Genomic DNA, 14,690 nt, shown 5'->3' on the forward strand with positions numbered 1-14,690 from the left:
ATAGATGATCTTCTCATAGATTCTCCAAGTATATCACTTTGATTCCTCAACGTGACACCCTTTAAATCTTGTACGATGTACACTTGTTAGACGATGCTCTTCAGCACGGTCGAAGGTGTATTTTACTGGTATTTTGACTTACATTGGTGCTTTGGTGCATGTATTATGTGTCTTCTAGAACACGGCTGGCTCATGACTCTTTTTTTAACGGCAATGATGCCCAGCAGGTTTTTCCACTTGAAGTATCTTCATATTTTACCTCTTTGGATGAACAGGTACCAAAGCAGGTCATCGCTGCCACGAGCCTCTACCCGAGCAACCGTGCCTTCGTACCCTGCTGTATTTTCCCTTGCAGTCTATTCCTGTACGTTGTTTCTTGGATGTGCCTGGCTCTTTTGTGTAACGGAAAGGGTTCAGATTTGCTCTTTTGATTTAATGGTTTCGTTACCAGTAACATTGAGATATTGACTTGCATTACACGGGAGAAGAAACTCTGCAAGGCAGGAGAAGCATCCACGAAACAAACCGGAGAAAAGAAATTATGGCTGTACATGGAGTAGTGTGACATGGTTAATCTGTTCAGTCTGCCGTTTTATTCTTGATAAAATGTCTCAAAAGGGTATTCTGCACTCAGCTCAACCAAAGTAAATAACTCAAGAGCTCTACGACCAGTTTACTTGAGAGAATTTCTACTTCATAGTGAACATTGGCCTAGATATTGATTGACCCTATGCAGGCGTGACCTGATTCTTGGAGATCGGGCGCATCCAAGGCGCAGCACTGACATGATAACCTCAAGAATGTTGCGACCACTGTTTTTTTTTAAGAAAAAGAGAGCGATCGATTTCACAACTTCAGTGAAGAAACTGTCAACATAAACCAGTGACAAAAACAGACTTTGAGCAAGTGCTTGAAGAGTTACCAGTGCCAACCGGGTTTTCATTCTTTTGAGAGGATGCTTACTTTATTATTCATCATCATCAATCAAGTTACAATCATGTTGAGTACATCTTGAAAGGAAAGAAAGCATATATAGCACCTGACCATAAGCAATCAGCGCTTTCACAGCTCGTCTGCGTAGCTCATCTCCACTGTGCAACGAAACAAGTCTAAAAAAAATCTAGAAACTGCGAGCTGAGCACCTGGAGTTTATGAAGGGTTGGGAGGGCTTGGTGGCCAGGTTCAACTTGAAACCACAAGAAGCTTGCAGGCGTAACACCACCATCCATTTGAGAACCAAAAGCATCACGAATTGCCACCACCCGGATGAACTGACCAAAGCCCATTTGATCCAGCAGTGGCTCGAGGAAGGGTATCTGAAAGCCCATGTCACTGGATGCAGGTTCTTCAAAAGGATGAGAGATCACACAGTGAATACAATAGGACTTTGATCCTATCGGGATGTCATTATGCTCTTTCACTACCACCCCTGTCCAGTCCTCCACCAGAGCGGCCAGCATCGTCGCTACCCCTCCCATGCACTTCGCCGCCACCCATATCGCACACCACTGCCACCTCCCGACCTCCCAATATGCCGCTATGACATGATGAACCTCTTGGGGATTTGGTGGAGGGAGGACAGTGACTATCCTCTTCGTCCCGCACTCCTCCCACTTAAATAAATGTGGCCGGATGAAGAGTATTTCAAATATAACTTTTGTTCCTTTTTGTTTCCTTTTATCTTTTTTTGTCCCCGTCTTTATGTCTGCTGCGAGAGTGCCGCATAATAGGATTTCCGAAGTAACTGCGAACACTGAAGACGTCAGGCAAACCAGATGAGCAGCATTTTCCTTTTGCAAAGAAAGTGCCCACCATTTCCTGTACCTTCCATGTTACATCTGCCGACATAAGAAGAGAAATTGTAAGTACTTCTCACCATTTCTCTAGGGTAAATTCTTGTTGCAGTATGCTGCCAAAATAAAAACAATATTATATCAGACTAGAGTACATCACCCACCATATGAGTGTGAAAGGGATTGGCCTGATTGCATATTCATCGCAGCAATTCCTGGTCAATGACTTAACTAGTCTAAGCTGAATATAGGTTTTGCTCACTGCAGTCGAGGACAAATAGAAATCAGGTCATTAAGAATGTCAAAAAGGATTTGCAAGATAAACTAACATCTCAGTGTAATCACGGGTGTGCACCTTGCAGTTCAAGAGTAATCCTAGAATAAATGAAACTCCATCCACCAGACAATCCAAGGAGATTGATCTACAAAATAAGGTAGTGTGAATCACTAATAAATTTTCAGTCATGCATCTGAATGGGTTTTTCCAATTTGTAACTAGCACATACCTTTCTTAACTCCAACTCCAATTTAACATGCCGCAAAGCGCACACTTCACTGATCCAACACAAATGGGAGCTAGACCTTGAGACTTGCTCCTGTATTCCCTCCCTGTCTAAATTTGTGACACGACTATCTCATGCAACCAATCCTAGTTCATCAATACTCTCTAGATTTTCTTGAAAGAACATACAAAAATTATGCAACCACCTTTTGTATAGATACCACACAAAACCCACATAATGGACGAAGATTTTTCCTTAATCATTTTTTCTTTTTGCCTCCTTTATTTTGATGGGAGCTACTAGTGCCATCTTGATTTCCAAATTTGTATCACACCTACTGGGAGAACAATCCTACGCTATTAATATTTCTACTTTTTTCTGAAATAACCTGAAACAACTGCACAACCACCTTTGATACACCACATGTTCGAATGGTGAATGAATGGAGGTTTTCCTCTTCTTTTTTACTTCACATTCCCTCCCTTTTCTTTCTTTTTTTCTCACATCTTTTGTTCTTTTTTCACATTTTTTTTTCTTTTCTTTCTTTCTTTTTTTCACATTTTCCCTTTCTCTTTCTTTCTTTTTCCCCACATTTTTTGTTCGTTTTTCCCTTTTTCTTTCTTTCCTTCTTTTCACATTTTTTCCTTTTTTCTTTGAGAAGAATGGAGAGAGTTCTCCCAGGCTATGATAGTGTACAACTCCAGATCCCTGCAAAGTAGATTGAAACATAACAAGCACAATTCAGATTATGTGGTAAAAGTTCCTCCAAACTAAACCAAAATGAATTGACGTGTGGGTTCAGGGGAAGCAAGGAAAATAGCATGTATTAATTTTACAAAGGGTAAAAGTGTGTTCTTACATATACATACTGTATTTATGTACAAGGAGGAGATACCACCAAGGCCATGGCGCCCGCGCAGTGGGTGAATGCTGAGAGTTCTTCAAGTATTGAAGAGTTTACAAGTTGGGAGAGGCCTGCATGATACATCAACACACACATTATTAAGATTATGTGGTAAGAGGAAAAAACGACTACCCACCGCCAGTGTGGCATCAGGAAAAAAGCAACTGAAACTGGTGGAGTTGGAGATGGATACAAACAAGGAAGTATTTGCTAAATTTTAACAGTAAGAACAACTCAAAACACACAAGGACATTGTGCAGGTAACCAAAACAACTAGACTGAGAACAGCAAACTACCAATTAAATTCCTAAACAGTATTGTGAATATGGGAGTAGGGAAGCTTATGTATATACTGACCAGTCTAGTAAAGGATAGGAGATACAAGTTGCGATGGCAGCAACTTCTTCAAGCATGGCATATCCAAAAAGAGAGAATATGCCCCAATCAAACTAGGGCTGCCATTATGCTCCTCCAAAGCCCGTGTGTGTCCTCCATGAGAAGTAGCCAGCATCATCGCTATTTGTCACATGCCCTCCGTCGCCACATTGCTCATCACTATCGCCTCCCGACCTCACTCCACCATGGCATGGTGATTCCATCTGGGGTCGGTGGAGTAGGGAGGGGGCAGTTGCCAATCCGCTTCAACTTCTGCATTTCTCTGCCCAGTGTGCAAACTGTGGGTCGATGGAGAGTTTTCTTCTATAATTTTCTTCCTTACTTCCTTTTTCTTTTTCTTTTTCCTTTTCTTCCTTTTTTTTTCCTTTTTCTTTTTCTTTTTTCCTTTTTGTGTGTGCTGCAAGAACACAGAAGAATTAGACTTCCAGAGTAACTGTGACATTGAAGCCAGATGGACATCATTTTCCTTTGTGAAGAAAACACCAATCATATTGCCACTTTGCCAGTACCTTCCATGTTACATCTGCTGACAAATATACCAAGTAAAATTTAAGTATTCCACACCATTTGGCTAGGTAGATACATTGCAGCCTGATATTGAAGTGAACAAAATATTACCAGACTACAACACACAACATACCGTGTGAAAGTGAATGGGATTGGCCTAATTGGATATTCATCGCAACAGTTCCTCATTGATGAGTCAACTACTCTACGGTGAAGAAGAGTTTGGTTCACTGCAGCTGAGAAACAACAGAAAGCAAGTTATTAAGGATACCACAACGAGAAGGATATCCCTGATAAATCAATATCTAAGTATAATCACGGGTGTGAACCTTACAGATCAAGAATAATTCTGGCATCAGAACAGAAGTGCTTGGAACAATGACCCTGCATCCACGTAGTACATTTTCGTGTGGCTGTTGCAGTGGCAAAAGTCTGCTTGAACCAAACAAAGCTTGGGCCAACACTTCTCTTCCTAGGAGAATGATCTACAAAATAAGGTAGTTTCAATTATTTCATATATTTTTCATTCATGCATCTTACTGGAGCTTTGAAAATTGTAACTGCACATACCTGTATTAACCCCACTATACCACAGTGCAGGGTGCAGGGTTCACACTTCAATAATCCATCACAAAGCAGAGCTATACCTTCAGACATGCTCCTGTATTTCTCCTAGTCTAAATTTTTAATCCAGCACAAGGGGGAGGTATACCTTCAGACCTGCCCCTGTACTCCTCCCTCTCTAAATTAGTGACACAACTATCAGGAAACTAATCCTAGTCAGTTAATATTTCTCTCTTGTCCTAAAAAAAGAATCATACAACCACCTTTCATAAAGATGTCACACAAAACTCACATAATGGATTTATATTCTTTCCCTTATTTATTTTTTGTTTTCCTATATTCTTTTGCTGGGAGATACGTCTGCCATGTTGATTTCCAAATATGTAACACAACTATCAGGGAAACACACCTACACAATTATTTCTAACCTTTTACTGAAAGAACATAAAACAACAGCACAAACACCTTTCATAAAGTCACAAGACTACAACATGTGCAAACAGCGAACGAATGGAGAGCTTTACTCTCTCTTTTTTGAATTTTTTTCTTTCTTTCTTTCCTTTTCCTATAAGATGGCTAAGATCCGGGAGAGGAAGACGAGGGATATTGGCCAAGTCAAATGCATCAAGGACGGAGCAGGCCAACTCTTGGTGAAGGACGAAGAGATTAAGCATAGATGGCGGGAGTACTTCGACAAGCTGTTCAATGGGGAGAATGAGAGTTCTACCATTGAACTGAATGACTCCTTTGATGAGACCAGCATGCGTTTTGTGCGGCGCATCCAGGAGTCTGAGGTGAAGGAGGCTTTAAAAAGGATGAAAGGAGGCAAGGCGATGGGCCCTGATTGTATCCCCATTGAGGTGTGGAAAGGTCTCGGGGACATAGCGATAGTATGGCTAACCAAGCTTTTCAACCTCATTTTTCGGGCAAACAAGATGCCAGAAGAATGGAGACGGGGTATATTAGTACCAATCTTCAAGAACAAGGGGGATGTTCAGAGTTGTACTAATTACCGTGGAATTAAGCTGATGAGCCATACAATGAAGCTATGGGAGAGAGTCATTGAGCACCGCTTAAGAAGAATGACAAGCGTGACCAAAAATCAGTTTGGTTTCATGCCTGGGAGGTCGACCATGGAAGCCATTTTCTTGGTACGACAACTTATGGAGAGATATAGGGAGCATAAGAAGGACTTGCATATGGTGTTCATTGACTTGGAGAAGGCCTATGATAAGATACTGCGGAATGTCATGTGGTGGGCCTTGGAGAAACACAAAGTCCCAGCAAAGTACATTACCCTCATCAAGGACATGTACAATAATGTTGTGACAAGTGTTCGAACAAGTGATGTCGACACCGATGACTTCCCGATTAAGATAGGACTGCATCAGGGGTCAGCTTTGAGCCCTTATCTTTTTGCATTGGTGATGGATGAGGTCACAAGGGGTATACAAGGAGATATCCCGTGGTGTATGCTCTTTGCGGATGATGTGGTGCTAGTTGACGATAGTCGGACGGGGGTAAATAGGAAGTTAGAGTTATGGAGACAAACCTTGGAATCGAAAGGGTTTAGGCTTAGTAGAACTAAAACCGAGTACATGATGTGCGGTTTCAGTACTACTAGCTGTGAGGAGGAGGAGGTTAGCCTTGATGGCCGGGTGGTACCTCGGAAGGACACCTTTCGGTATTTGGGGTCAATGTTGCAGGAGGATGGGGGTATTGATGAAGATGTGAACCATCGAATCAAAGCCGGATGGATGAAATGGCGCCAAGCTTCTGGCATTCTCTGTGACAAGAGAGTGCCACAAAAGCTAAAAGACAAGTTCTACAGGACGGCGGTTCGACCCGCAATGTTGTATGGCGCTGAGTGTTGGCCGACTAAAAGGCGACATGTTCAACAGATAGGTGTGGCGGAGATGCGTATGTTGAGATGGATGTGTGGCCACACAAGGAAGGATCGAGTCCGGAATGATGATATACGAGATAGAGTTGGGGTAGCACCAATTGAGGAGAAGCTTGTCCAACATCGTTTGAGATGGTTTGGGCATATTCAGCGCAGGCCTCCAGAAGCTCCAGTGCATAGCGGACGGCTAAAGCGTGCGGAGAATGTCAAGAGAGGGCGGGGTCGACCGATTTTGACATGGGAGGAGTCCGTTAAGAGAGACCTGAAGGATTGGAGTATCGACAAAGAGCTAGCTATGGACAGGGGTGCGTGGAAGCTTGCTATCCATGTGCCAGAGCCATGAGTTGGTTGCGAGATCTTATGGGTTTCACCTCTAGCCTACCCCAACTTGTTTGGGACTAAAGGCTTTGTTGTTGTTGTTGTTGTTGTTGTTTCTTTCCTTTTCCCATTTTTCCTTTTTCTCTTTTTTTTCCTTTTGTCTTTTCTTTTTTCTTTTTCATTTTTCATTTTTCTTTTCTTTTTAATTTTTTTTCCTCTTTTCCCTTTCCTTTTTTTTTTCTGTTTTTGTGACAAGAAGAAGAAGGTTCTCCAAGTCCATAAGAATGTACAAGTCCAAGACAGATCCCTGCGAAGTAGATTTAAAAGACAGCATACATTGTTCAGATTATGGGGTAAACTAAACCAAAATAACTCGTTGGGTATGGGTTAATATGGATTAATTTCCAAGGGCTAAACTGCGCTTTTTACATATACATACCATATTTATGTAGGAGATACCACCCTAGGCCATGGCGTCCAAACTGTGCGTGTATGCAAAAACTTCTTCAAGGATAGAAGAACCTTTACAACTCCTGAATTCCATGCCAGAGGCCTGCATGGTAGATCGAAACACATATTTATTTTCAGATTATGCCGTAAGTGAAACTGATAAAATGGAAATTTGTGACGTGTGTGGGATCAGATAAAAGCAATGGAAACTGGTGGAAGTTGGGCATGGATACAAGCAAGGAGTACTGTTTAATTTCGACAGTAAGTAGAAAACTTCAAAATGCGACAATGCATGAAGGCAAAACTTCCAAGGTAAACAAAAACAACAAGACGAAGCACAACAAACTAGTGGTTAAATGTGCGAACAGGTGCATGAAGTGATGTATGGGAGTAGTGGGACGGTTATTCATATACTAACCAGTTTAGTAATGGATGCGTTCTATATTCTGGGACCTTCTGTTCTTGGGCAGAGAGAGAACTGGATCTACAAACAAGGCTAGGCTAGAAGAATATACAAGCCCAAGAAGACCTCTGCATGTACAAAAGATTAAAACAAGTGGGTTATTCAGACAGATTGCTAGACAAAAATAACTAGAGTGAAGTAAACAAAAGGAGAATGACTCTTGTGCTTACGGGGTTAATTAGTAAAAGCACTGGAAATTTGTGGGACAAGTAGAGAGAAGGAATTGTTTGTTACCTTGGATTAGTCATCGTAGTCTTTGATTATTGGAATGGTTCCTTTTAACTTGCGGCACTGCCTTTTAAGCTCCTCGCTGATGCCATAAGGAACCTCTAATTTTCGTAGTGAACTTGGCAGGCCGTTCTTGGGCAGAGATTTGATGGCAGGACAGTTACTGATCTCTAATTCTTGCAGAGAAGTTGGCAGTCCGTCCTTGGGCAGCAATTGGATGGCTGGACACGACCAGATCCGTAATATGTTGAGGCTGGCAAGTTTGGTTAGCCCCGCAGGGAGGCGCTGCAGCTTCGTGCAGTGAGAAAACACAAGTTTCTGGAGGGAACCGTGGAGGTAAAGGGCCTCCTCTTGCTCCTCTGCGAAGCGCTCCATCTCTTTGTTATCCCAAAAGATTAATTGGGTGAGGGAGGAAGAGAGGAGTCTGCAGATGGGCACGGTAAGGACTCCCGTCAAGTCATCCGTCAAGAGAAATTCTAGTTTGGATGAAGAGGAAGGAATCTCTTGGTCATGTGGCCGTGAGGGCTCAGAACCAGTGAAGAATTTTGGGGTTCCAGAGATGCGTAATTGTGTGAGGCGCCCCTGGGTGACGAGAGGCCATAAGCCGTCGCCTCTTAGATCCCCACAGTTATGCACGGTTAAATCGGTGAGAGAGAGGAGATTTGAGAGGGGAACCAGCGTCTCCATGCCCTCCACGCCCCACAGCGCGAGTTGTTGCAGGGAGGTCGGGAAGGGGAAACAAGATGAGGCGGAGGACGAATAGGACGAGAGGAACCTGGGGCAATCAAGTATGCCGAACAATTGGAGGGAGCAAAGACTCTGGAGCCCTCCTCCGTGTGTGCTGTCCTTGCCAAGTGAATCGGAGAGTAACCGCGGCCCTCTGCAACCAGAGATGCGCAACTCCTGTAGTTGCCGAGGCAGGAGCAGCAGACCTCCTCCTCCTGCTGCTGCATCTTCTACCTCTTCTCCTTTTGTCTGATGCTGTTCAGCTTGTGCATGCTCAGTTTCAATTTCATTACCTGAAGATGATGGTGTCGTCATCTCCGTCTGAAGAAGCACCGCCACGCCAAGCTCTGTTATCTTGTCACACCTTCTCACTTCCAACTCGGTCAGCTTCGGGAAATGAGATAACACTTGTGTCAGTTTCTTCCCATCAGCACCACAGTGCTCGATCTCTATGCGTTCAACTGGAAGCAGGCATTCAGTATTATAGCTTTCACCTTCAAACAGCAGCAACGAGTTGTTCATGCCGGTTATCCCGAGGGACTTCAGAGATTTTAGCTTTTGGAGGTGAATCAGTGGCAGGGGAGGGCAGTTCCTCACCTTCAGCTCTTTAAGGTCAGCTAGATTATGGAAAGCCAACCCGTTCCAGAACACGCCATGCTGACCATCTTTTCCCTCAATTTCCAAACTTAATTCGGATTTGTAGTTCTTCGAGTAAACAAGCCTCCCAAATACTGATCCTGCTTTTCTTATCTCAGCAGAGCACGGAGCTCGAGTCCAAGGGATTGGAGGCAATGACGCCAATTTGGGGCACCGTATAATATTGAGCTTCATTAGTTTCGGAAACCAAGTCATGTTCTCATCGTGCTTTGCTCGATGGCTAGTAGGGTGTGAAAATGGCAATTCCACGAGTTCAGGGCAATCTATAATGATGACCACCTCTAGAACAGAGAACAAATGACAAGGTTCATTTCCAGCCCATTTTTGTAGTTTTGGTATGTTAACTATTTCTAGTCTTTTCAAAATATGGAAACTTTGGCTTGAGACATGACCCTGCCAGTCTTCACCAGGAGCATCAACGAACCCCAACTTCCCTAGAGGGGGAAGTGTGCTCCAAGATACGTCACATAGGGAAAGAGATTCTAAATTTTCAACCGAGAGGTACCCAAGGATTTGGATCCCAAGTGCACATTTTTTCTCGGGCCACCGAAATTCTCGGTTACCGCGGTAACCGCGAAATCCCAGAAAAAATTCGGACGAAATTTGAATTTGAATTCATTTTTTTAATATTGTATAGATTAGTTCCAGACTCAGTTTTGTCACCAGCAGCAACCTGGCGCAGCCGCAGCCACAGCAACAATTATTTTCACAGCTTCTTTCTTTTTATCATAAAAATTGTTTAAAAAGACAAGCAGCAATGGGACTCGAGCTCAAGACCTCAGAAAAGCTAGTAAGGACACGCTTACCACTAAGCCATAGCTCGCTGTCTCTTCTGATCGAGTTCCTAAAGTATCTAACCTAAGTACCAGAGTTTAAATTCAAAAAATTCGAAAAAAATTCAAAAGAATTCGCTCGGTATGTAGGTTTCTCGTGGGGTGGCGAGAAACGCGGTAACCGGGCGGTATCCGAATATTCCGCCCGGTACCCAAAACCATGGAGGTACCTGCCCAACCATGATGGGCAATTAGCACCTCCATGTCCTCTAATGCATAGGTCTCGCAGATTACTGTGTGGTACGAGACTTTCGATGACACTCTCTTCTTGTTCTGCATTCTTGTTAGGTCTATCAATAAACCAATCCAGTATTAACTTGTGCAAGTGGCTTCTGTGTACCAGTTTTAGTTCATTTGCCTCATCTTTTTTCTGCACCTTTTCGAGATTATAAATGCCAAGTGATCCTCCAAGCTCTGTCAGTTCTCCTAGTTGACTTAGTTCAAAACCCTTGGTTTCTTTTCCCACTTCAAATCTCCTCAGTTCCTCTAGGAATTTAAGTTTCCCAACCTCACATATGCTAGAGTGAAGTTCAAGTCTATGTTTCGGCACGAAAAAATGATGCAAGTTTACGAGACTGCTCATTTGACTTGTTGAACCAAAGCTGCCGCCCCAACTTTCTAGATCAATTACCTCTAAGTGATATGATCTAAACAATGCACTAGGTAAGCACATGTCCTTATTACGAACTGATTTGATCCTTAGGTAGCGGAGATGGACAAGTTCTGAAAAGTCCAGCAACACATCATCCACAGAATATGATGCACCAGACAGAAAAATAGTGCGTAAGGCTCTAGCTTCCCTAAATAAACCCCTAAAAGTTTTGGCAAAGTTTCCATGGCATTCACCAAACAACACCAAAGTGTGTAAGTTCTGAACTTTCAATCTTTTACGTATTGCACTCAAATAACTGTTGTATTCTTTAAAAGTGGTTATATCTTTGACATCGGCATTATCTACAATGATGGACAAGTGACGCACGGATGCAGGAATTTGTATGGTTCGCACGTTAGAGCTATATATGCTAAGGCATTCATATGATGAAACCGTCACCGCCAAGTTATGCAGTAGGTCATGGATAACATAACGAGGACCATTTTCTTTTTCATTCTTTCTTAAAAATCCATGATTTACCAAGTCGTTTAAATAGCATAGTGCAACATCTTCAGTTCTTTTGGCCTGATCAAGTGATCCTAAAATGCCTAATCCTATCCAAAAGTGAACCAACTCTTTGCTACCAAATTCATAATCTTCTGGAAACAACCCACAATAGGAAAAACATTGTTGTAAATGAAAAGGGAGATAATCATAACTAAGCTTTAGAGCTGGCATAATGTCATCGTCATTGGTCTGTAATTCCCATTCTCTACTTTCTGCAACTCTTGTCCAGTGGTCCAAAGTAAGCTGGTTTCTTAGTAATCTACCTACTGTTTTTGCTGCAAGAGGGAAACCCTTCAATTTTTTTACTATTTTATTCCCAACATCATGCAATTCCAGGTGATCTTTCCATGGCTGTTGGTCACCAAATACACATACTTCGAAGAAAGACATAGTATGCTCATGAGTTAGACGTTCCACGTCAATTGAAGAATTAATTGTGGTGACCATACTTGCTACCTTTGGAATCCGTGTAGTTACTATAACCACATTACCCTTTTCTCCCCCCGTTTGACTTAACGGAGCTAATAGTTTTTTCCACTCATCTCCATGGTATGTCCACACATCATCTAAAACAAGTAAAAGCCGCTTAGATTCTAATCTTTGTGCAATTACCTCTTGATTCGTAGAATTATCTTTTTCATCATTCACTTTAGGTATCTTTTTCATGATCTCTTCTGCCAACCTATCTGCATTAAAATCGAGAGATACACATATCCGAACTGAAACTTGGAAAGAACCCTCCAATTCTCTAAATATGTGTTGCGTGAGTGTTGTCTTACCAATACCTCCTGGACCAACAAGTGGAACTACGGTGAGTTTATTGGTACAATATTTACCATGTGTGATGCCATCAATGATGTTGTTTTTTAGCTCATCCCTTCCATACAACTTAGGCTCTATAATATTTGGCGTGGTTTTGGGTCGGTTCGTAATGTCTTGGGCACGGGTGGAGCCAAGTAGTTCTAGATTGAGAATGGTGGAGACCATAGCACTCAGAGGTTTCAACTGCTCTATTATTTCCAGTATTTTCGTAGACATTACGACCCGATCAAACTCCAGTTTTGGTGTTTGCCTGACATGATTTCCTTGTTGCACCTTTGACGGCCAGGCGCTACAGAGGAATCGGCGTCCTCTCCTTGTCATATGGGAGGATGCCACTATGACGGTGTCAGCGTCATCATCGTGGACAGACGGAAAAGAGTTGCACGAAAAGTGTTTACCGATAGTTTGTGCAGCGGTACGAGCACAAGAGACGACATTAGGCATGCATCCGCCTTCAACCTCCTGGACTCCCTGGGTGGTGGGTGGGGATGGTGAGGAGCTGATCTCACGCCCACCACACGAGGCAACGACAGAGATGTTGGAAATATGCCCTAGAGGCAATAATAAAAGTGTTATTATTATATTTCTTTGTTCATGATAATAGTCTTTTATTCATGCTATAACTGTATTATCCGGAAATCATGATACACGTGTGAATACATAGACCACAATATGTCCCTAGTGAGCCTCTAGTTGACTAGCTCGTTGTGATCAACAAATAGTCATGGTTTCCTGGCTATGGACATTGGATGTCGTTGATAACGGGATCACATCATTAGGAGAATGATGTGATGGACAAGACCCAATCCTAAGCATAGCACAAAGATCGTGTAGTTCGTTTGCTAGAGCTTTTCCAATGTCAAGTATCTCTTCCTTCGACCATGAGATCGTGTAACTCCCGGATACCGTAGGAGTGCTTTGGGTGTATCAAACGTCACAACGTAACTGGGTGATTATAAAGATGCACTACAGGTATCTCCGAAAGTGTCTGTTGGGTTGACACGGATCGAGACTGGGATTTGTCACTCCGTATGACGGAGAGGTATCTCTGGGCCCACTCGGTAATGCATCATCATAATGAGCTCAAAGTGACCAAGTGGTTGATCACAGGATCATGCATTACGGTACGAGTAAAGTGACTTGCCGGTAACGAGACTGAACAAGGTATTGGGATACCGACGATCGAGTCTCGGGCAAGTAACGTACCGATTGACAAAGGGAATTGTGTTGGAAATATGCCCTAGAGGCAATAATAAAAGTATTATTATATTTCATTGTTCATGATAATTTTCTTTTATTCATGCTATAACTGTATTATCCGGAAATCGTAATACACGTGTGAATACATAGACCACAATATGTCCCTAGTGAGCCTCTAGTTGACTAGCTCGTTGTGATCAACAGATAGTCATGGTTTCCTGGCTATGGACATTGGATGTCGTTGATAACGGTATCACATCATTAGGAGAATGATGTGATGGACAAGACCCAATCCTAAGCATAGCACAAAGATCGTGTAGTTCGTTTGCTAGAGCTTTGCCAATGTCAAGTATCTCTTCCTTCGACCATGAGATCGTGTAACTCCTGGATACCGTAGGAATGCTTTGGGTGTATCAAACGTCACAACGTAACTGGGTGACTATAAAGGTGCACTACAGGTATCTCCGAAAGTATCTATTGGGTTGACACGGATCGAGACTGGGATTTGTCACTCCGTATGACGGAGAGGTATCTCTGGGCCCACTCGGTAATGCATCATCATAATGAGCTCAAGGTGACCAAGGTGTTGGCCACGGTATCATGCATTACGGTACGAGTAAAGTGACTTGCCGGTAACGAGACTGAACAAGGTATTGGGATACCGACGATCGAGTCTCGGGCAAGTAACGTACCGATTGACAAAGGGAATTGTATACAGGGTTTGATCGAATCCTCGACATCGTGGTTCAACCGATGAAATCATCGAGGAGCATGTGGGAGCCAACATGGGTATCCAGATCCCGCTGTTGGTTATTGACCGGAGAGTGGTCTCGGTCATGTCTGCATGTCTCCCGAACCCGTAGGGTCTACACACTTAAGGTTCGGTGACGCTAGGGTTGTTAGGAAGACTAGTATGTGACTACCGAATGTTGTTCAGAGTCCCGGATGAGATCCCGGACGTCACGAGGAGTTCCGGAATAGTCCGGAGGTGAAGTTTTATATATGGGAAGTTGTTATACGGACACCGGAAAGTTTCGGGGGCTTATCGGTATTGTACCGGGGCCACCGGAGGGGTTCCGGGGGTCCACCGGGAGGGGCCACCCCTCTCGGGGGGGCACATGGGGCCGCTTGGGATAGCAGCCAGCCCCTGGTGGGCTGGGCACGCCCCCCACCTTGGGCCCATGCGCCTAGGGTTAGGGGGGAAACCCTAAAGGGGGCGCCCCCCTTGCTTGGGGGGCAAGTCCCCCCCACCCTGGCCGCCCCC

General features: G+C 43.4%; 2 protein-coding genes and 1 long non-coding RNA gene across 6 annotated transcripts; all 3 read right to left on the reverse strand.

Annotated features, from left to right (window-relative positions):
* Positions 1-945: 945 nt before the first annotated feature.
* Positions 946-5,295, reverse strand: LOC119325308. 4 transcript variants are annotated; one of them, XR_005157467.1, is made up of 9 exons: positions 4,674-5,295; positions 4,438-4,588; positions 4,237-4,339; positions 3,558-4,119; positions 3,166-3,271; positions 2,300-3,004; positions 2,149-2,215; positions 1,958-2,054; positions 946-1,838 (listed from the first exon to the last, which is right to left on the reverse strand). It is a non-coding gene; the product is annotated as an uncharacterized LOC119325308 (long non-coding RNA). The 4 variants fall into 4 exon arrangements; XR_005157459.1 differs by having other exon boundaries at positions 3,156-3,271; XR_005157462.1 differs by having other exon boundaries at positions 3,156-3,271; positions 3,558-4,122.
* A 1,823-nt stretch (positions 5,296-7,118) lies between these two features.
* LOC119350257 lies at positions 7,119-10,524 on the reverse strand. The gene is made up of 5 exons (XM_037618177.1): positions 10,416-10,524; positions 8,036-9,966; positions 7,757-7,869; positions 7,328-7,441; positions 7,119-7,195 (listed from the first exon to the last, which is right to left on the reverse strand). Exons 1-2 carry the CDS (start codon positions 10,522-10,524, stop codon positions 8,042-8,044), a joined length of 2,034 nt encoding a protein of 677 aa, XP_037474074.1. The 3' UTR covers positions 7,119-7,195; positions 7,328-7,441; positions 7,757-7,869; positions 8,036-8,041.
* A 251-nt stretch (positions 10,525-10,775) lies between these two features.
* Positions 10,776-12,756, reverse strand: LOC119350258 (putative disease resistance protein RGA4). Its single transcript, XM_037618178.1, has 3 exons — positions 11,056-12,756; positions 10,877-10,968; positions 10,776-10,781 (listed from the first exon to the last, which is right to left on the reverse strand). The coding sequence occupies exons 1-3, from the start codon at positions 12,668-12,670 to the stop codon at positions 10,776-10,778; spliced, it is 1,713 nt and encodes a 570-aa protein (XP_037474075.1). The 5' UTR covers positions 12,671-12,756.
* Positions 12,757-14,690: the final 1,934 nt, after the last annotated feature.

This window comes from Triticum dicoccoides, chromosome 1B (genome assembly GCF_002162155.2).
Source record: "Triticum dicoccoides isolate Atlit2015 ecotype Zavitan chromosome 1B, WEW_v2.0, whole genome shotgun sequence".
Taxonomy (NCBI): domain Eukaryota; kingdom Viridiplantae; phylum Streptophyta; class Magnoliopsida; order Poales; family Poaceae; genus Triticum; species Triticum dicoccoides.

Excerpts from the sequence above, each read along its gene's own strand:
- LOC119350257 (XM_037618177.1), bottom strand. The coding sequence starts at position 10,524 with ATGCAGAACAAGAAGAGAGTGTCATCGAAAGTCTCGTACCACACAGTA. Across the intron at positions 9,967-10,415 it reads TGCCCATCATGGTTGGGCAG|AATTTCGGTGGCCCGAGAAA; the intron begins GTACCTCCATGG and ends GCGGTAACCGAG.
- LOC119350258 (XM_037618178.1), bottom strand. The coding sequence starts at position 12,670 with ATGCCTAATGTCGTCTCTTGTGCTCGTACCGCTGCACAAACTATCGGT. Across the intron at positions 10,969-11,055 it reads CTTTGCCAAAACTTTTAGGG|AACTTGTCCATCTCCGCTAC; the intron begins GTTTATTTAGGG and ends TGGACTTTTCAG.